The sequence below is a fragment of the Pomacea canaliculata genome, linkage group LG1 (assembly GCF_003073045.1).
Source record: "Pomacea canaliculata isolate SZHN2017 linkage group LG1, ASM307304v1, whole genome shotgun sequence".
NCBI lineage: Eukaryota > Metazoa > Mollusca > Gastropoda > Architaenioglossa > Ampullariidae > Pomacea > Pomacea canaliculata.
Genome location: NC_037590.1, coordinates 24,377,470 through 24,399,816, shown reverse-complemented (window position 1 = coordinate 24,399,816; position 22,347 = coordinate 24,377,470). Strand labels below are relative to the sequence as shown.

At 36.6% G+C, this 22,347-nt stretch overlaps 1 protein-coding gene and 1 non-coding gene across 2 annotated transcripts; one reads left to right on the top strand and one right to left on the bottom strand.

Annotated features, from left to right (window-relative positions):
* On the bottom strand, positions 1 to 72 carry Trnah-gug. Its single transcript has one exon. It is a non-coding gene; the product is annotated as a tRNA-His (tRNA).
* A 234-nt stretch (positions 73 to 306) lies between these two features.
* On the top strand, positions 307 to 21,688 carry LOC112567583 (intraflagellar transport protein 140 homolog). The gene is given in 31 exon segments (XM_025244282.1): positions 307 to 427; positions 1,021 to 1,200; positions 1,574 to 1,733; positions 1,736 to 1,794; positions 2,462 to 2,589; positions 2,877 to 3,025; positions 3,715 to 3,890; positions 4,105 to 4,193; positions 4,601 to 4,707; positions 5,151 to 5,293; positions 5,491 to 5,694; positions 5,985 to 6,051; positions 6,285 to 6,376; positions 6,637 to 6,882; positions 7,330 to 7,487; positions 7,885 to 8,062; positions 9,880 to 10,020; positions 10,323 to 10,543; positions 12,105 to 12,282; positions 12,655 to 12,738; positions 13,137 to 13,243; positions 13,736 to 13,831; positions 14,029 to 14,161; positions 14,714 to 14,857; positions 15,260 to 15,388; positions 15,761 to 15,943; positions 16,283 to 16,495; positions 16,804 to 17,016; positions 17,512 to 17,675; positions 17,816 to 17,957; positions 18,261 to 21,688. Coding segments are annotated over 30 exon segments (4,488 nt in total). The 5' UTR covers positions 307 to 427; positions 1,021 to 1,050; the 3' UTR covers positions 18,495 to 21,688.
* Positions 21,689 to 22,347: the final 659 nt, after the last annotated feature.

Below are 22,347 nucleotides of genomic sequence, written 5' to 3'. Positions count from 1 at the left end.
TGCCGTGACCCGGATTCGAACCGGGGTTATCGCGGCCACAACGCGAGGTCCTAACCACTAGACTATCACGGCTCACAGCCATATTGTTTTTCCTATTTTACTTATAGACATTGCTTTTTTCTGTATGTGCAATTATTAATATTTCTATTATTTTTTAATAGAGTTGTCATGTTTGCTCATATTTTTAGCCAAAAAATTAAGTAGTGATAAAAAAATTTTCTACACTGTCGGCGGAAATTACCGAAGATAGCCGATATTCAATGTTTACATTGACAGCGGTCATTCCCAGTATTCTTTTCAGTTCCGGGTTGCAAATAGTTTCAACATGGTCGCCGCCATAGGAAAAGTAACAGACTAACCCGCTTCATAGTTACCGTGGTAACACAAAATCGAAAGCGCAGTAGAACAGTCTTTGTGTTATTTTCAGGTAGATATCTCCGTTGTAAAATCGTTTTAGTTACTTAAAACATATAAAATGTTTTAGCTGTTTTGTTTCTTCAGTTTGAAATACTCGTACATGGTATTTTTCCTCAGTAGCTTTGCATGAAAATGTGTATCATATAATCGTAGAAACTTCAACTGAGTAAGACCTATAACTACTTTTATGTTCTTTACCTTAAAATATTCACCCTCTATCAGTCTTTAGATCTAGCTTTTAAACGTATTTATTAAGAAAGTACTTCTTGTAACCGTGGCATCTTTGGTATCTATACGTTGTTGGGGTGTTTATAATATCTGTAGATTATATAAATGATAGTCGTTAATATTATTATGAATAATAGTGTCATATTTTTCTTACTGTGAGTAGACTTATCAGTGTACAATATGACTGGCATAATAAGCTAGAGGAAACATTTTAGCATTCATAAACATAACCTTACTGAAGATACTTCAATAGTTGATGCTTAGAACCACGTCTTATTTCTGAGATAGCTTGCAGAGAGTTTATTTCATAATCATTTTAAGAACATTAAATGTCTCTGTTCTTATGACACCACACCTTTTATTATATTCTTTAAGATTTAAAAAAAATCTGGAAGAGAGTGGGCTATGGCAGTGTACTTTGACCATCGTCTAGACAGTGCTGGGCCATCTGACATCAATCGAGATTTTGCTTGGAGCCAAGGGACCACTGCCCTGCTTGCAGTGGCGTCAGAAAGTAATGGAGGTGGTGGGACTGTCAACATTTTTAATGAAGAGGTTTGTACATTTTCTTTTTGTTTCCACCCACACTCGATCAACCATCTCTTCCATCCTATCCACACATTTAGGTGGGTTTTTTGGTTGTTTTTTGGTTTGTTCCTAGCCCCTGCCCTTTCTCCTCACCTGTTTGTGCAAATGCAGATTATGATATTTATTTCATTTATATTTGTTTCTATATGCTGTACTTTTATGGCTTTTTTAATCTCACATATGACCATTTCTAAATATACATGGGCTATTGGCCCATCAAACAAAGCAGTTCCTTCCCCTTTATTGTAGCACTACAGTAACAGCATATGCAACCTGTTAAATAATCTGCAAAGGGAAAATAGATTTTTAAAAAAATTTATAAGATGTTTGTCAAATGCAGGGTGAAAAAATTCAGCACAGACCTATTATCAACCAAGCCCAGGTGTGCAACTTAGCATGGCATCTAACACGCAAGATACTGGCAGTTGGATGGCAGACAGGGGAAATCATGATTTGGAATGAAGGCGAGCAGGAGCTGTTTGAAGCCCCTCACTTACACAAGAGGAGATTGCTGTTCTGCACTGGAATGCCAGTGGCACACACCTAGTTTCAGGTGACAAGGTACAGTGAGTTGTTTATTTACAAACTATACATTCAAGCATAAAGTGTGAATTCTAAATAAATAATGCTTGTCACATTCTTTGCTATGCTCCATACATTTTTGCTGAGGTTGAAAGAGTGTTTATTTATGTACAGTCTATTTGCCAATGTCTGGCTTGTATCTTCTATTATTTTCAGGTTCTTAAGATAGATTTCTTGATGTTTTACTTACATGATTAAATCGCACCGATGACACATTTAAGCAATCAGCATTGTGATTGTGATCATCTGTGTCACCTGCTCTGATCAAAACTCAAGCAGTACTAAGTGAACTTATGAATATTAACATGGCAGGGATTTCTGCAGTTTGTGTATGTACCATAGTCCTCAGTTAAATGTTTAACACTTTTGAACATTGCGCCATATTTATTATTTCTAATGGTAAAGAAAGCATTACATTCCCTGTAATATTCTTGTGGCATCTGCAATATTTCTGGAAACTAGACTGTAGAATTGACTGGAAGTCTGTTGGTGCATCCACAGAATGCTGTCACAAGATTTCCTTTTGATGCTCAGGAAACAATAACAACAATTTATTAGACGACCGTATCAAAAGAGAATTTCTTTCATTCTCTGTCTTAAGTGCAGACTTAAGTGTGTCTCTCTGAATCTTCTTTCTTTGCTTCAGTCTGGCTTGCTTTTGGTGTGGCGAACAAATATCCGAGGCAATTTGGGTCCTGAACCAGCACAGCACCATCTGCAGGAGCCGCTGGCTGTACTTGTCTTCAGACCTTCTCCTCCTCAAGACCCAGCATTGTGAGAGAGTGCTTTGGTGTTTCATGATTTGGTGCCATTGACCTTCCCATTCTCATCAGCTTGATGCTAATTTAGTCTGTGTTTCATCTTTCTAATACTTTGCTTCTCTTCACCCCTTCCCTTTTTCTTGGGGATAATACAGGAAGATATCCTGGGAAATATGCAAATATGCCTGCACAAATGAAAAAAACATCAGGTTTCTCCCACATTTGGCCATTTATTTATTTTGCAGATTTAGAACTTTCAGCAAGCAAGTGTCTGTTTTATTTTTAAAACTTGATTTCTAGAGACATAGCTAGTCTGGCACGGGCTGCTGTCAGTGGAGATGAAAGTGCTTTGGACATGTTCAACTGGAAGCGAAGCAGTAAGGGGACAAAAGTGTCAACATCTTTTGCTAACCAGGAATCACTGTCTTTCTTTGTTGGAGGCAGCACAGGTGAGAGACTGTTTATTGACTTTACTGTGCATTAATAAAAATTAAATATAGTAAATATACTTAAAAGATTGTATATTTACTATTTTATCTTAAAGCTAATCATAAATCAATATCTTCTTGTAAAAGTTCATCATAATTATTAATTTTTTTACCCTAGTGTGTCATTAGTACCATAGGAGTAGGGTCTAGCAGCTTGATCATAAATTGCTTGTCACCACGAAATCTAGAACTGTATTACAAGGGCTCACATCTCATGTCAGACATGATTTCTCTCTGGACGTGGATTCTTTTTTACATTCCTGGCCACTAAGAGTGGCATTGGGTGCTTAGATCTTCTTTCCCTCTTTCCCTTCCCTTAACAAGTTGAAGTCATGAACCTGAAACACAGTCCCTCTCCAGATATTGTAACCACCACAGTCATTTTGCACATGGCCATAGATATTAAGAGCATGAAATATTATGTAAATGAGAGTCACACATTGTAAAGAGACGTCGAAAGATTTTCCTTTTACGATCTGATAGTCAAAATTTTTTTTAATTTAAAGAGGCCTTCTGCTCAGAAAACAATGCTTAGATTTCCCCATGTGCATCTTATAAACTCTTATTGTGTTCATGCAAACTCTTTATCATGAGAGACTTTGATATGCATGTTTGCGCTAGTCCCAAAAGTTGTTTATCTCATGGTGCAGGTGGAGTCTATTATGTGAATGAAAGTGCACATTGCACACAGTGCTTTGGCCTGGACTACTCCATTATTAAGTTGCTGTACTATGAGGAAAAAAACATACTTGTGACAGTGACAGAAAATCTTCTTCTCACACAGCACACTGTCTTGCCTGAGGGTGAGACAAAAGAAATTCTTAAGGTAAGTTTTTCTAGAGTATTTGTGGATATTGTGAAGTTCTAACTTGGAAACAGGACTGCTATGTTTAATCTTGAGTAATGAATAATTGAGCACAAATCACAGAAAGGGCTATTTTATCCAAGAACTTTTGTGGAGTTGTTCATGATGTTAATACATACTATATTTACTGTTTAAAACTCATGGTTGATAAACACCACTGTCATGGACTGTAAAGGTCAAAATGAGTGGACGCACAGAAGAGCCATCCATTGGTTGGGCAGGAAAAGGAATACTAGCCACAGCAACTGGTGAACAGCTCATTAGGTCAGTAACTTTATGACTGAGTGAACCTTTTCAAACTTGTTATGTTTACTTACAGGAAATTAAAGAAATTAGTTCCTGGCTAGGACTGTATCTTTTCTGTTTGTTTTGTTATTTTGTTTTTTATCCCTCTGGGGTAAATAAACTGTTTGTTATCTTCTCTATTTTGCTCTGACAGCCTGAATGGTTTTAACCCTTCATAATTCTTAAAATCCTTTTTACATTTGCAGTTTTGCTGTTATGTTTCAACATTTACTTTTCTTCTCTTTGATATGCTATTTGTGTGGACTGGTCATTTGCTTATATGATTTCTTATTGAATTGTTATTTTGGCACACAAAAACTTCAAAGACAGCAGTGTTCCTATACTCATTAATATTTGTTTACATGTTTTCGTGTTTTTGCTTGCAGGATGTGGGACTTTGAGCAAAATGACAACTATGTTCTAAATCTTGATGGCCATAGCAGCTATGACGCTAGCGAGACTCTTCTGTGTGTTAGCTATAATCCTGAGAAAGGTTTGTAGGCAACTAGGCATTGCTCAATTTATTTTTTATTTTAGTTGAAATTTAGTTAACAGAATGTGTACCATCTTCATTTCATTTATTTTTGTCTTAGGCTAATTTTAATTCTAGTCTGACATTACACAATCTTCGATGAAGGTGCAGTTCCTATGGTCTGGTGGCTATTAAGGAAGATGAACTGTTGGTGGTTTCTTATGTCAAGAGCATAGCAAGTGGAAGGCAGAACCTATCCTTCTTGGTGTCCCTCACGTTTAACTTATTTCCAAAATATTTTCCTTTCAGTATTCTGGAATATAAATAAAAGGCTTTCAGTTTAATTAGGTGAAAAAGACAGTAATAAACCTGTTTAATTTACTGAACTGTTTGAACCTGTTGACTCAAGCAAAACTAGAAGTTTTATTTCTAAATAATTCAGTGACTAGCATTGGAACTTGCAGGTATCCTTGCCAGTGGCACAAATATGGGTAATATTGCACTGTGGAAGTTCATGTCGCCTGCAAGGGGACATAAAGCTGAAGGAGCGGAACAGTGGATTCTTATGGCACCGGCAACTGTCGAGGGCCCTGTGAGGCAAATAGAGGTAAAGATGCTGTTGTATACAGGTACCTAACTGTTTGCATACAGATACCTAACTGCCTGCTTGTGTTGGTGGATGTGAGGTGATAGAGAAAGAGCATTTAGGTTTCTCAGATATTTTCCCATTCGTGGATTATTCCAGCTGTGCACTTTATTTGCTTAACTACATTATAACAAAAGGAAGTTTTTTTGCTTTGGCAGTGGTGCACGCATAAGGGTCTGATGGCAGTGAACACCATCGCTAATGTCTTCATCCTCAGTGAGCATGTCATGAGTGCGAGTTTTCACTCTCAAACTGCTGTTGTGCAGTATGCTCCCAGCTCATTATCCATTGAGTTATTTCAGTCTGGTAGTTACCATGATCTCAAGACAGATGTCCAAGTCAAGGGTGTCTACACTACTAAGGTGAGATGCAATACTTTATGCCCTTTTTTCTAGAAATCTGCGTGACATGGAAATTGGTTAATAGATTTTTCATCTAGCTGCCATCTAATGAAATATGTCTAATAATACAGCTATAGCTTCTTAGTAAGATTAACTGGTCAGTGAAGCAATCAAACAGGTTTATTAATGCACATCCGTCCATTCTAGCTAATGAAATACGCAAGTATGTACAGTTAAGTAGGAGCCATATCCAGCAGATCTGAAGAATATATTACAGAGTACCAGTTTCAGCTCATGCATTTTATTTTCAGGATGCCCTGGCTGTGTGGAATGGCAGAAGAGTCATAGTGTATGAGTATACTGCTCTTAAGATCATGGGTAATTATCACTTTTATGCTGGGTGTTTCAAAGTATTTTTATAAATATAATAAAGTTTCTTTTGTTTCCTCATAAAGTTGGCTGATTTACTATTTGTTGATAGGCATCATACTGTCTTCCTCGACATATTGAAAAAAAAGGTATTAAAAATTTAATACAGTCTGTAAAAATTGAGAGAAGAGGGCAAAAATGCCAGATAAATAGTAAACCAGTTTTTTTTTTCCCTTCAACAGGTTCCTTCCTCACAGAAGCCACAGTTATAGCCATTTATGAACAAAATATATACACTATTGAGCAAAACAAAGTTCAGGTCCGAACATTTCAGGTATGGCTAGCTGACTTTTTGTTTATTATCATTTTATTGTAGTTGTAGTTTAGTTGCTGCAGCTGAAATGAAATCATTTTAATGCAGTTAAGCATTGAAAAAGAACAACAGTTTTGTAGTCACACAAGCATTTTGCATTTTTGACTTCACCTGCATCTTGTACCAGCATTCACTCATTTTGTTGATTCTTTTATGCTTTTTCACTTTCCTGCACACAGTTTATTTTTAAAAAATTAAGCTGTAAATTTTCTGTTGCATAGGGAACAGTAAAACAGCTGTTGACATTTGCTGAGACAGAAGGTCACCCTGTTAGTCTTGATATTTGTGGCCAGTATATGGTTGTGGCCACCAATGTTGGAATTATCCGTATATATGATCTATCACGTCGAGAAGCCAAAGCTCATGCAACTCCTAAGAACATGGCAGATGTTATTCCTGCATTTGGAACTGTTATTAGTGCCAAGGTTAACTGCAATGGCAGTCGCATCAGCATGCTTGTTAAGTGTGTAAGTGTTTTCTTTGTATCTTTCTTTCTTCAGGGACGCATTGTATGCATATTTAAATATTTTACTTAGGAGAGTTGTTTTGTTTTTTTATCTGTAAGCTGTCTAACTATCATTCTGTCTCATTGAATAAAAAATTTTTTCATGTTATGTTAGCATCATTAATAGGTCAAGCTTTTAGACATTCTTATTTAGTTTTGTGATGAAAGCCTACATGAAGAAAACTTTTTCATCTTTTTCTCTTATTTCTCACCCTCTTTACATAGTGGTGCAGTGGGGTTGGTGTTAGTGAATGATTGAAAGAGAGTCATTGTTCAAAAAGCTTTTATAATTGCAGTGATTGTTATATTTTTCCACAAAATGTACAGTCTTTTAATAAGGCTTTTCTTTGTCATTGCTAATCTGTTGTGAGGCATGCTGATGATTTGTTCACTTTCTCTTCCTTAACAGGGGGATGGAACAGACAGTGCCAAATTGTGGATCTGGGATATTGAGCTTGACACTGTGCAGTACTTCAACTTTTTGAGTGGGCGTGGAGAGCAGGATGACTTTCCTTCACAGTCTACAGCAGAGGGAGAAGAGGACAAGGATACAAATGATGCTGAGAGGTGAGTTTGTGACTGAATGTTTATCAGATTACTAATGATGGTAAGATAACTTTCTCACTTCAGTATACCATTTATTAACTCCAGATGTTAGAAATGTTTTTATGTGATTAGTGATAAGTATCCTCCTCATCACCAACTTGTGTTTATTAAAAAATTTCATCTTTTTTTTGTTTTAAGTTTTAGTTATAAAATAAAATTGTGTTTTATTTCTGAGCAATATTTGTTCATTTATTTTTCTTAACTCTTGAGACTTTTTTTCCATCAGAAGCATATCAAACTGTTTTGTGACCAAAGCTAATCAAACATCATAATCAGATATTCCTCCAATGCACTCTGCTTCCAAATTTAGGTCATAGGTCATACAGTAAATGGTGAGGATGAAGCTGATTATTTTCAGGGGAAAGAATCAAGCAGCTAGGGACATAGCAGGCCGATTTCCTATCTCTCACCACTGGGACCCAGAGGAGCCCAAGCTGCTGGTGTGTGAAGCCAAATGTCTGCCTCATCAGTCATGTCAGGATGATAAGGATTTGAAGAAAAAACCATCGCTGACAAAGACAATGGATGAGGGCCCGGTGAGTCAACATAAGTCAACAACACAGACATCGAGATTGTACATAGATATGTTTCCTTGTCAAGGCTTCTGCCGATGGGAGAGTGGGAACATGTTAATCTGTTGTTTGCAATCACACATATGGTACACAAAATTGCAACAAGGACCCGTCTGTCATCTTGCTACCCTAGTGGTGCTTCCATAGAAGTTTGGATGTTTCTGTTATTCAGGTTCGAAACAGTCAACAATCACAGCAACCATATCTTTGCTGTTTTCTTTGAAACACTGACAGTTTCAGAGGTTTTCTGACAGCCACTTTAACACAACGAAAAGACAACCAAGCCATAGCACTCTAGTAGTTTATTGTTATGTCTTTGTTTGTAGAGGGTAGAGGTCAAACTGCTCCCAGGACTCTCCCTGGTGTACAGAGTTATGTAAAGGGTTGGGGTCAAACAGCTCCCAGGACTGTCCCTTTCTCACGCCCTCTGCATGCGTAATAGCCAGCCTTAAACTGTCCATCCGTGGCTACTGGCTACTGGGCCTATTGTTACACTAGAATTTACAAAGTTGCCTAAGCCACTTGGGGAGACCATGACCAGACAGGGCGGGGTCGGTGTGTCCACTGGCGTCACAGGGATGCTGGGAAAAGTCGGGACGAGACCATGGGAAAAGGGGGTGGATGATTCTGGAGCGTTCCACAGGGAGAGAATAAGTAGAGTAGCTTTAGAGTTAAGAGAGGCTTTTGATTTTGGAAGTGAGAGTGGAGAGACGGCAGGCCAGCTGCCGAGTGAGACTCTGAATAACATCTAGGGTTATGCGGCAATTTCCATCTTTCTTGTATTATTGTACAACTAGCCCACCCCTATGTAGCCATCAGGGACTGATGTGTTGGTTACACATTGTACCATTCTAAATACAAGGTTTATTAATAACAAAGAAGTAAGAAGTCCTGTATAGGATTTAGATTCATCTTTAGCATACATTTATCTTTCATAAATGGAAAGATATCATATTATGTCTGCTCTCATGCATGATTTCATCTCATATTTGTCCAGTCAAATCTGTCTGAACATCCTGACTATCTAAACATGGAATAACTTTGTCCTGTCAAGTCTTTCTAAATATACTTATTATCTAAACAGGAATTATCTTTGCTCCTGTATTTAATGTCTTTACACTTTCTTTGCATTCACTTGACTATCTAACATTAATTTCACATATGTTTCCTTCTTGCTTTGTTTCATTGCTGCTTAGGTTTTTCTTGCTGGCAGCATGTTTTATAGGGACATTTATAGGTATTACCTAATTTACCTTGGGTACCAGTCTTTAGAAATCTTGGTATCTGAGCTAGCATTTGATCCTTCATGAAGATGAAAAGTGGGAAATCATGAAGAGCATTTTGGAAATAAACATGGACAGGTTTTCTTGGACAACACAACAACACAATTTACAAATTACATCTTTATTGGTCTGATCCTTTTACAACAAGACCAGCATAGACACAAAATAGATGACTGATAAGGACAGAGAGGATATAGGACTTCTCATGATCTTGCTGTGTGTAGAGCTTATCTGTCATACTGGGCATTCATGATGCTACATCTGTTTGTGAAACTGCAAGCTGCAAACAAAGCAATAAAGGCAGCAAAGGACTTTCAAAAAGCCAAACATTGCCTATTTGCCACTATTTTTGATGTTAAGAATAAGTTTGAACACAAAATATTATTTGTGACATTGCAAAATTACAGTTTATTTCCATTATTGCACAACATGACAGCAGCTATATTTTGAATTTTCAGTCTTTTTATGATGGAAGAACTTTTTTGGATTGTTCTGCAGGTGGAGACAATGGTTGTGTCTCTTTTTTGTACTTCTGAGAATGGGGTGCTAATTCAAGACAGTTTTCCAATGTCACCACAGTACAACACACTATTGGGCATTGAGGTTCCATATCTTACTTTGTCAAAAAGGTCAGTAAATGTGATAGCTTACAAACAATTGAAAACTGCTTTTTTTTAAGTCAGTTGGCTTTGAGCAGACCATTAATGTGACATACATTTTTGTCTACTTTCCAGTTCTTGTTCATAAATGTCTGGTCTGACTGAGTTGAATTAGATTTGATCAAACTTAGCTCATTGTTTAGGCAACATTTTGAATTTTTAAAAGTCGTGTTTCCTTTTTATCCCCCTTATGATTAAGATGTTGATACAAATTAATGTTATAGTAAAAAAAATGTGAGTTTGTTACTTGTGTCTTGTCATAAATACCAGACAGAAAACAAGTCGTCTGATGATGATGGTGGTGATACTTCCAACAACCAGTTTGTTAACCCAGAGACAGGAGCAGTCACTTACCACAAGCTTGTTGCTCGTAAAATTATGCGTGACTTTGTTGGACTGGAATCAAGTGACCGTGTCACCCGAGATGCAATGATGAATTTCAGTTTCCATCTTACAACAGGCAACATGGATGAGGCTTTTAAATCCATCAAACTGATCAAAAGGTTGGCTTCTATTGATTTAACTTTTAGGCCCTGCAAGATTCTTGTAGGCCTTCTGAGTATGCATGTTCAGTAAAGAAAAAGTGATGAAATGACAGAGGACATGCAGAACTGCCAAAAATTAGGCCGTTGTTACCAAAATGCATTGTATACATCCTGTGCAGTTTAGACTTAAATGGTTTGCACACCAAAAATTAATCTCAGAATTTGGTGCAACCTTCTATAGATGGAAGGAATTCTACTTCATGTCAGAATTCAGCTAAGCCAAATAAAGGTTCTGTGACATCTTTTCAAACTTTACAGTTCATTTTACAAATGGTAAGAACCTCCAGTTTGTTATGACTTATGACTGTTAATTTAAATTAAGGCATAATAAAATTCACTTTGGGTCAACTTTTGCCTGCTATCAGTTTTGAGACAGACATAGTCAGGTTTTCTTTTAATGTGATATAAGTTCAGTTCTGATCCATTTACATATTGCCTTTTATTTATGTTTTTTTTTTAAAGATTATGCATTTGAAGTGGGTAGTCCTATGAACAATGCACTCCACCTTGGAACTCTTGTAAGAAACAAAAAACATCTGATAACAAGACAAAACTATAAGTGTAGATTTTGTTAACAGAAATCTCTCACATTGCATTCATGGTCACCCGTTCTCAGTCATTTCATGTCATCTTTTGAGTCAAGGGAAAAGGAAGGAAAACCAGATTCTTGGAGTCCATTGTCCATAGGACAATTAATACTTGTTCTCCAACAATTTTGATAACGTTTGGATTTTTCACTTTTTTGTATTATGTGAGGTGGTAAGAGCTTTGTTTTTGATGATTCAGAACTATTTCTGTGCAGTGGCTAGGTCTAGTTAAAAGTTAAAACTGTGATATCACAGTATGCCTGATAAACGATTCCTGCCACCTCATTGCCTGACGCATTTACAACATAATTATATAAATATATCCATGTGCTTTCCTGCCTCTTTCTGTGTATGGTGATGTTTGTAGGTATTTATTTCGAGACTGAAATGGAGAATATTCATCCGGATTTGGGGAAATACTGAGCCTTACCCAGTCATTAGAAAAACAAATTTCACCCCGCTAGTTCGTTAACTCATTAGACACTAGTGGTTTACTGTCATTCTGACTGCTATTATTGTGGAGTGACCAAATAATGGCAGTAGTCACACAGTGTGTTAAATCCTGGTCAATATTGGGCATTAGTGCCATGTAGCAATTTTTAATTTAAAAGTTAATGTCCAGTATTGATACTCATTGAGATATATCTTTAAGATATATTGATCTTCCTAAAACCAGGGATTTGAAAATAATTTGGTATTAACAAAATCAGGATGCTACTCTGTGTCTAGACCAGAGATTCAGTTAATTTTTGGAACAGGGATGATTAAAGATGTTACAGAGTGGCAAAGTCTGGATGAGGTATAGTTATTATGGTTTTTTTGGGTTTTTTTTTTCATCAGTAGCTCTTTCAAGATGAACCAGAATGTTTAGGTACAATTTCTTAAGCAAACAGCGGATAAAACTTCAGATATGAAATGCTTAACTTTTACAGTGAATCTGTCTGGGAGAATATGGCAAAAATGTGTGTTAAGAGTCGTCGACTTGATGTGGCAAGCGTCTGTCTTGGCAACATGGGTCATGCACGAGGAGCCAAGGCACTTCGAGAGGCAATGAAAGAGCCTGAACTGGATGCCAGAGTTGCAGTTCTGGCCATTCAACTTGGACTTTATGCAAGTCATTTCTTGCCAAGCTGATATAGTCTTGTTTTTGATTTTAAACCTGAGATCTTCACTAGCAAGAAGCCATTTGTGGTCATGTTCAACTTCTTCCTAATGTTGAAGATTTTTTTTTTTATTTAGTTTGTTAAATATGCCTGAGATAATTATTCCTCTTGTTGGTTGCTTGATTAGCTTAAGATAAGGCTGCAGCTATGACACTTCTTTCAGAAGAGTAGGCTCTCCTGTTGTAGGAAATTGCAGTCATATCATAGTTTTTGTTAGTTCAGCTTATAAATGTATCATAGGAGATGGATCTGGTTGATAGTTTCTAAACTGTTAAAACAAATATGAAGAGTAATGCAGGGTCTTATTTATCATATGCAGGAAGATGCAGAACGGCTGCTAAAAAACTGCAAGCGCTATGACCTTTTGAATGAGTTCTACCAGGATCAAGGCCAGTGGGGAAAGGTAAGAAGGAGTTGACATGATTAGTTTCCTGTGTCATTTTTGTTGGTCAACAGTCACTTTTTTTATATTAAAGAGTTATACCAAATATATCATGAAAAATTTACATCTTCTAAAACAGAAGAATGCTGAAACAAAGCAGCAATATCTATTTGGCTGTTTGAACAAAAAATAATGGAGACATGACACATTTTCCCTGTTATTCTTATGAATTATTTGCAACACAAACGTGGCTTTGTTTAGTTTCCTGAAAATTACATGGAATAATAAATGAACTGTTTGGAGTTCTTGTTGCATTTCCTTGTAAGTTTTAGTACATTTGTTTGCTAGTATTGTCTGTTGTGTTTCTGGTGGATCTACCTAATATATCAGGACGTCTTGTTTATGTTTGTCATATTCAGGCTTTAGAAACAGCAGAGATGTATGACCGTATTCACTTGCGCACCACCTACTACAACTATGCACGCCATCTGGAGGATCATGGAAACACTATTGGAGCCATTCCAAAGTGAGAGAGGGATCAGGTTTATTTGCAGTAGTCATAATATCAACCTAAATCGGAGTTAAGATGGATTGACTATTTAATATTAAATTTCTTTTTAACTAATGTGTTATGATAATTTATGTCAGATGGTACCATTTATAGTTTTAACAAAATACAAACACTATAAACACATGTTTATTTTTTATTAATTTCTTGTCATTTGAAGTCCATGTTGAATGTTAACTCAGAAAGACTTATTCAAAGAAAATTTTTAGGATCTCATGAACACTTTATTGAACCTAAAACCAAATATTTCAGAAAGAACATTTGCTGTGACTTGAATATTAGGTTGACTTTAACAGAAGATGGAAACACTACAGAAAATGTAGAAGTTTTATGACAGTTGAGCAGTTCTAAATCTAACACTGTGGCATTTTTTTAATTTGAGAAAATAAATTTTATCCTGCTTAGCTACTTGGCTTATATGTCAGATTTTTGTCTCTGTGTGCCTAATAGCTACGAAAAGTCTGAGACTCACAGGTTTGAAGTGCCACGCATGTTGGTGGATGACTCTGATCAGCTTGAACAGTACATCAGTAAAAGCAAAGACAAGTGAGGAAACTATTAGTCCACTAAGGTTTTTCTTGTATAAAGTAAAGCTGCAATAGAGCAAGGCATCAAAATATCATGATATTGTCATGGTAATAATATGAACCACCTTTGTGGCCTTTGAATCATGGATGTAGTTTGCATTAGTGATTGTGATGGCTGTAGAGAAGGGAAAGCACAATAGTAGTATATGTTTCTAGGAAACTGCGACAGTGGTGGGCACAGTTTATGGAGAGCACAGGAGACATGGACACAGCCATTCAGTATTATGAGACTGCCCAGGACTACTTCTCTCTAGTTCGTGTATACTGCTACTGTGGTAACATGGAGAAGGTGAACTGTGTTTTTTTTTAAGTTAAGCAGCATATCTCACATTATTTATTTATTATTCTTTTTAATTAGAAACAGTTTGTCTTTATTAATCTGTTATATTTTCATTGATCATTCCCCATGCTTTCTGGTGAGACCATTATCATGAAAATTTATTATCCTACTGGATGTTGTTTCATGTGGTATCTTCAGCACTCTCTTAATCCCAAAGCATTTTGTAGAGCTGAATGGTTATTTGCTACTCAAAAGAATATGTTTTATTAAATAGGTGAACTTCTGTTAGCCTTGTTTGTTTTTGTTTTGGTGAAGAGGGCTTTACTATTCACTTTGAATATTCAGGAACAGAACATGACAGTTTATGTTATTAAATTTTGTGGGATGTAAAAGAGTATTGATTTAAGATTAGAAGCTACTCAGAACCAGTCAGTAGTGTTTTTGAAGTTGAGCTTATATGAGTCATTCACCTTAAAATATTAAACAATTCATTTTTACTTGTTTATCACAGGTGCATCCACTGTATGATTTATGAGTTAAATTCATGTTTTATGTGTGCAGGCATCTAAAGTGTGCAATGACACAGGTGACAAAGCAGCTTGTTACTATTTGGCTCGTCAGTATGAAAACCAAGATCAGATAAAAGAGGCAATACATTTCTTCACAAGAGCACAGGCTTATGGCAGTGCCATCAGACTGTGCAAGGTATTGTGACTGCTTGATTTTTGTACCTTGCTATAATTTTTAATTTGGATTGGTGAGGTGTCTGGCATTATAGCGCAGAACTTTCTGCATCTTTCTGTCATCGGTTTCATAAATTCCTGAACTGATGATATAGTGAACTGCAGGAATGTGAAAATTGTTATTTTCAATCACTATCATGTGCATAATGAATCATGCTAGAACACCGTGGTCCATTTGTCTCTAGAACAAGTAGTTGTTTTTGTTATCAACAGAAGAACTTCATAGCCTACAGTTGCAAAATTTACCATCTTATTAACTTTGAAAGTCTTTTAAAAAAATGCTTTGTCTGGACTAAGCTTGCAAGAACATTGAATTAAATTAAGAAATAGTGTGGAGGTTATCTTCTTGTTATAATTATCTCAGGAAAACAACTTTGAAGATCAGCTAATAAACTTGGCTCTTATGGGACGACCAGAGGACATGATGGAGGCAGCGCGGTATTTTGAACAGCGCCCTAACACAGTGGACAAAGCAGTTATGTTGTATCATAAAGTATGTATGCTCCTGCAGGCAGCTAGGAGTTGGTATTAGTAAGTTAATGTGCTCATGTAGGCAGCTAGGAGTGTATGGGCTCTGGACTCATTCTCACAATTTTACAATTACCATGCAGGTAACTTGATAGTAAGTGAACTGGATAGTAAGATGGTTGATTCAACTGTATCTTATAATTGCTGATTTCATTATTGCTTTGGTTACAATATATCCTTGATACCATGGGTAAGTTTTTGGCAGAAGAAGATTGATAGATGTTTTCTGGTAAGCCAGATACATGGTAACTTTTAAGAAGTGAGTATTCATGTTTTCACATGTATTTATCATTTATACTTCATCTGGTATAAAAGCTTTATTGTTTTGTGCAAACAGGCAGGTAATTTTTCCAAAGCATTGGACCTGGCTTTTACAGCAAAGCAGTTTGGAGCATTGCAGATGATCTCCAGTGATCTTGATGAGCGTGCTGATCCGGAACTCCTTCAGAGATGTGCAAACTTCTTTCTAGACAATGGCCAGTATGACAAGGCAGTGGACCTCCTAGCTATGGGCAAAAAGGTGGTTTCTTTTATGTTTATTTTGCTTTCAAATTGTTTTCCTGCAGTAAATATGTTGGTTTACTCACAAAGCCATTAAAACCCATGTCTTAAAAGCAAACCATCAATAACTGAAGGCTAACAGATAACATAATAACAGAAAGACCATTGCAACACACAACTACTGGACTTATCCACTGAGCCTCACACTTTGTAGCCAGCCACTCTAAAGGGGAGCAGACTTATTACCCTCATCCATGGTAGCTTTCCCTTCTTGTTGCAACTAGGGCATGTCTTGTTGCCGTGGCTTTACTTCAAGGTTGAGAGTTTTTAACTTTGTGGATTGCCTTTTGGTTTCCAGTACTGGGAAGCAGTAAAGATCTGCATGGACCAACATGTGGAGATCACGGAGGACCTAGCTGAGAAGCTGACTCCAGGCAGACAGGATGGGGCAGGGGAGGGGGATGACATGGAACGGCTGAAGCTGCTGGAGGCTGTTGCAGAGGTGTGCATGCTGCAGGGCCAGTACCACCTGGCCACCAAGAAGTTCACGCAAGCAGGCAATAAGGTCAAGGTGAGTGCTAGTCCATGTCATGACTGCTAGCTTGGGAGCATGTCATGGCCAGTCCTAGAGATTATTACTTATAGTAAAGTAGAAGTAGAAACAAACCACACCTATGATGCAAATGCAAAGCAGACTTCATGAGGGCAATTGTTCAGTGGCATTAAATGCAACAGATTGTACCCCAAAATTCTGTTTGCTTCATCTGGGTATAGTTAGAAAATAGAACATGTCACTATTCTTAAATAAAGTAAAATTATTTTTTATTACAGACATTAGTTTTAATTACCATGAAATCTAGAATGACATTGTGTCTGCAGGCAATGAAAGCCCTCCTGAAATCTGGAGACACAGAGAAGATTGTGTTCTTTGCTGGAGTCTCCCGACAGAAGGAGATTTATGTCATGGCCGCCAACTACCTGCAGTCTGTGGACTGGCGAAAAGACCCAGAGATCATGAAGAATATTATAGCTTTTTACACTAAAGGGAGAGCACTGGACTCTCTGGCCTCTTTTTATGAAGCCTGTGCACAGGTTTGGCATTATTTGGTGTTAACAGATCATAGATTTTTGCTGTCAAGACATTGGAATTAAAAGAAATGATAAAATATTCTTGTTGGAAATAGTCTAATATTATTACCATTATCAGCAAGAACTTTTCCTGTGCTGCTCCTCATCTGTTCAAGAAAGACTCACCAGCTTCTTTTCACAACTTTGTTTCTTGCTCATTGTGCTAGAGCATTTCTTCATGGTGTTTGATTACCAACACTTCATGCGGGTGTTACTTTTACTTTGTTTAAATTTGTTTTCTTGGTGAAGGATAATGATCCTAACTTTGGCTGGGGTATTGCACTCAGCAATCTTTTAATTAGTATTATTGTTATTGGTAGTATGTTATTATTCCTTTTGTCTGTTTAAATATGGGCTTTGGATTTACCCAGTAACGATGACATCTAAAACAAGACTTAATATTGTTTCTAACAACGACTTTAATTGGGTTATTTTTCTGTGGGACCTTTATTATCACAGGTTGAAATTGATGAGTACCAGAATTACGACAAAGCACTTGGGGCTCTTGGGGAAGCATACAAGTGCCTGAGTAAAGCCCAGGGTGAGGAAGGAGTGAAAGAAGATCAACTTGGCCAGCTCAAACATAAGATGACGCTCATCAAAAGATTTGTATCTGCACGAAGGTATGTACGCATTCACAATAAAAGTTGCAAAAGTATTTGCTATGAATTTTTAATAGTAAGATATTTATATGTTATTTACATTTTTTTCATTATTTTTGTGTAGCATGAAGTGTAAAAGTCTTTCCTGATATTTTTTTCAGACTGTATGATGAAAATGCAGAGGAGGCGGCCAAGCAGTGTCAAGTACTTCTGGAAGAAGCTGATGTGGACACTGCTGTTCGTATCGGTGACGTTTATGGCTTCTTGATTGAGCATTATGCCCGCAAGGAGCGTTGGAAGGCTGTGAGTTTTTAGCATAGTTCTTTAATCACTTTGGTTAATGGTATATTGATGATAAATGATAAATGGTGGTGTTATGTTAATGATATCAAATGCTATTGATGAAGGAAGAGTAGAACAGCATGCTTGAAATGTGCACATCATGTATGTTTAAGATGAATTGCACATATGATATTTGTTGCAGAAGAGTCATTTGTATAGTAGACAAGATACTGCATATGTGTTGTTGTTTATTCATATAATAGACAGTTGTTCACTTTGTGCTGTAAGTGTTTAGCTAATGTACTGTATGCTGACTGATGGCAGGCCTATGCTAGTCTGGAGGAGATGTGTGGCAAGATGCCAAGCTCTCAGCTGGCATACTATGTGAACATGAAGACCATCAAAGCTATACACCAGGCACTGAACATCCCAATGAAGAACTATGGCTCAAGCAATCGCATTAATGGCTTCAGCCGTGAGGGAGAAGATGAAGAAGAAGGTGGCTTTGTCGAAGAAGAGGTGATAGATGATGTATATTCTGCAGGTGACAATGTTTGACAAATAAGGAGGTGAGTTTCTCAGGATACAGCTTTCTAGGAAAGAGGCCGGTGCTTACAGAGATGACACTCATATGGAAGAGAAGTTCGATTTCCAGGATATCTGCCAGTCATTTGGCTATGGATTGTATGTATTCCGCTATGCACTTTTCCCCATGAGAGCAGGAATCTCATCTGATCTAATAGATCTGATCCCTTGTTCTGCCATGGAGAGAAAAGTTATTTTGGGAGTTGCCTTACTTTCTTTATAGAAAATTGGTTACAGATTATTAAAATGAGTATAACAATTATACTTGTTCGTGGGGAAAAAAGAGATCAGCTTCTGTTATATGTATCATTTACAGTTTGATGAAGTCAAAGTGTTGGAAAGTAGTTTATTTGATCTTTTGGGTATTATGCTATATGCTTCATAAAATATATTACAATGCAAACATTCTTTTGTGCTTGTACAATTGTTGAAATGATAAAAATATTTAGGGAGGATGACAATTGTATGTAGCCCTACATTAGAAAGCAGCTAACAGAACAGAATCAGCATATCTATCTTTATAATAGCATCACAAGGGCAAAACTAAAAGTGATTATTATATTTATGGCAGATATTGTGCAAGAGAATGAAATTTATTTAGGTCATGGTGGTTTGCTTTAAAACTAGAGCAAGCAGAGAAAATGCTAGAAGACGTGTGCTTAAATTTAGTGGGTAATCTTACAGTGGTAGGGGTTTTTTTTTCCCTCTTTATGAAGCAGATAAATGTATATGATGTTCAGTTATAAGTGTTCTCATGCGAACATATCACAGACACATAAGGACTTGAGCCTTCTCATGCTGGTCGTACAAACACATCAGTGACATATTAATGTTTATATTTTTACTGAGTTTGTAATCTGTTGGAATTCTTCAAAACTTTGACTGAATGTCCATTTGTCCAATGTTTCTGATGTATGCTGTTTTTAGAATGATACATTCATGTGCTGGATACCTGCAACTGCCCGTCCAGTTCTAAGTTTGTCTACATCCCTGGTGTTTTAAATTATCCGTTCCAGTCATTGGATTTTCACCCTGTGTTAAAGATATCAAAGAAAACTAATTTTTCAAGTATGCTTGTGCAGATGTAAGCATGTTTTTAATACACATTCTGGTTACATGCACATCTTCAGAGTGCTTTTTATTTTCTAATAAAGGGTATCATGGGGATCTTTTAGTTTTCTTTAACAGACTGAACATTTTGTACCTAGGGGGTGTGTGTGGGAGGGCATGCATGCATTTGTGTGTACACACAAGTATTGGTTTTGGAGGAGACTGGCCTACACACACATTCAAGAAAATGCATAAAATAATGCTGAGAGTTGAAGGTATTAAGTATTCTATGTTTAGCCCAGAAATTGTACTGCATGACTTTTTCATATCAATAAGTAATTAGTATATCTACATCAGTTTCAGATTAACCCATGCATTTCAAAACAAAAACATATTTTATTACAATTATGCTTTGATTTATAAAATATTCTGTCAAACTAAATATATTATTCCAGTATGATATGATTTTTACATCGTTATTTAAATTTGTCATAGTTTACCATATTTTTCTAAGATAAATTAAAAATGCTTTTTTTTCTTGTGGGGAGGAATGGGCTGTGAGAAAGAAGAAGTTACTGTGGGTTAATATGAGGTTTGTACTATGAGCTTATCTTACACTTTGATGTGTCAGAAAGGTATGACAGGCAGCCATTAATTTAACATTGATGTCAGAATGTGCTGTGTTGGACTTACCTGTAAAACAAAATGAAAGCAGCAACCAGCATTTCATATCAATTAACATTAAACATTTGCATGAGGTTAAATATAGATTGATAGAATGACAACCAGCACTTCATATCAACATGAAACATTACTTGCATTAGATTGAGTGAAACCCTATACTTCATATCAATGAACACTGAAAATTATTAACATGTTAAGTATAGATTGATAGTGGGAGTGACAATCAGAGCTACACATTAGCACTGTTATTTTTCTATTATTGGTACCAAATTGATTGATATGAGTGAAATATTTCAGATATGTTTGATCAAGTGTCTGTGTAAGTATGCATGCAGTTGTGCTCTGACAGTCTGTATACACTGATTAAGTCATTTATAGTGGCTCTGCTGTATGATCCAGGGTGGATTGTATAAGCTTTCATATTGCCCTCTTTTCCATAACACAGTGCCATCAGCCAACACTTTCTTTCACTCTCAAAAGTTAGGATCACTTTCTACAAACAGCTGACACCAGTCCTCATGCTGCCTGGCCAGAAAGGTTAAACGCTACTACATGTGTGTGTTTATATGTGTGTGTATGTGAGAGAGATTGTGTAAAATAATCTGTATTTGTGGGTGTGGATATATAGAGAAAAAAGAGTTTAAAACATATCAAAGTTTAAGCTGACATATATTATCTACAAATGCTTTTGAAAGCTTCTCACCTATGCTTCACTAGAAAAGAGTTACTGCTGTTAACTGTGATAATATTGTATTGCCCAAGAACTCATATTCAGGGTGTTCGGCCACTCCACAGTCCTCATAAAGTACCATTCTAGTTTGTCAATAATGCTGAGAAAAATGGATTTCTCAAAAAAAATGTTTCTCCAAATAGACTTTTCTTTTGTTAAAAATGTTTAGTAAGCGCTTATTTTTCTGGGAAAAGAGGATAATGTGGCTCTGAATAGAGAACTACAGAGACAATTAAGTCATTGGTTTAGGTTGTGCTTTTGCATAGGTGGTTCTCCCTTAACATACATTAGTCTGTTGTCATCTGTTGGTGTCAGCAACTGGATCTAGAACTTATTATTTAATGTCTTGTGTATCTTGCAGCTAACTTCCTATAATGAATTTTCTTGCTAGGAAATAACATTTTTTGTGAAATGCATGCTTTTGGCTATTTAACCATTAAAGAAATACTGAAATCAGGTGGTTTTGATTAAACTTTGTTTTTAAATTTAAATCTTTACAAAGATTGCAGAAATGTTCTCACATTTGTTTCTCATGCACTGTGTATAATTTGTTGGCAAAAATAAATTGTTTGAAGAGGTCAACTGCTTTATCGTCCAACATCTGAAAAATGTCACATATTTCATGCATGTTTCCATCCTTCCACCAAAACTGCTGTAGTAATTTCTTTGTGTTTTAGAAAATAAACATAATTCTTACCTTGGAGTCATTGGACATTTTCCTTTGCTAGTTACACAAATGCATCTGTCTAGGTGTTCTTCTGGTACATGTAAGTGTACATTCCACATCATGCTTGTGCGTTATCTTAAAACAATGTACGCTGTCAACATGACCATCTTTCCCTGAGGTAATTATCCTGACGGACGGTGCTGGTGCATGCATACAAGGGCTGTCAGCCTCATTCTGGTGCTCGTACATTCATCCAGCATGCAGTAGAATGGGGTGGAAGGACAGATGACCTATGTCAGATTGGTCTCATTTCTGAAATGTTCACTGCTGCTTTGTTTCAGATATTGTCTTACAATTCTGTTGAAGTTCTTGGCCCAATCTGTGAATGTTTTCTTACATCAGTTTTAGCTATGCCTGTTGCTGCTGTGGAACAATAGATACGACTGTGTATTAATGTTGTCCTGTTCAGAAAATAGCATGTTTAAATAGAGCAACAGGGGTACATTGCAGTTCTTTGATAGTAGTGAGGAGGAAATTTTATGGGTGACCTATATGATAGGACAATAGTTGGAAAGGCTAGCAATCATGTGGTTGGCATTGTGGTTTGATAACAGTTTAAAAGTTACCATGACGGTGTGCAAGCATGTGTGTGCACTTGGCACATGCAGTGTAGGCCTCTTTCCTAATTTTGCCGA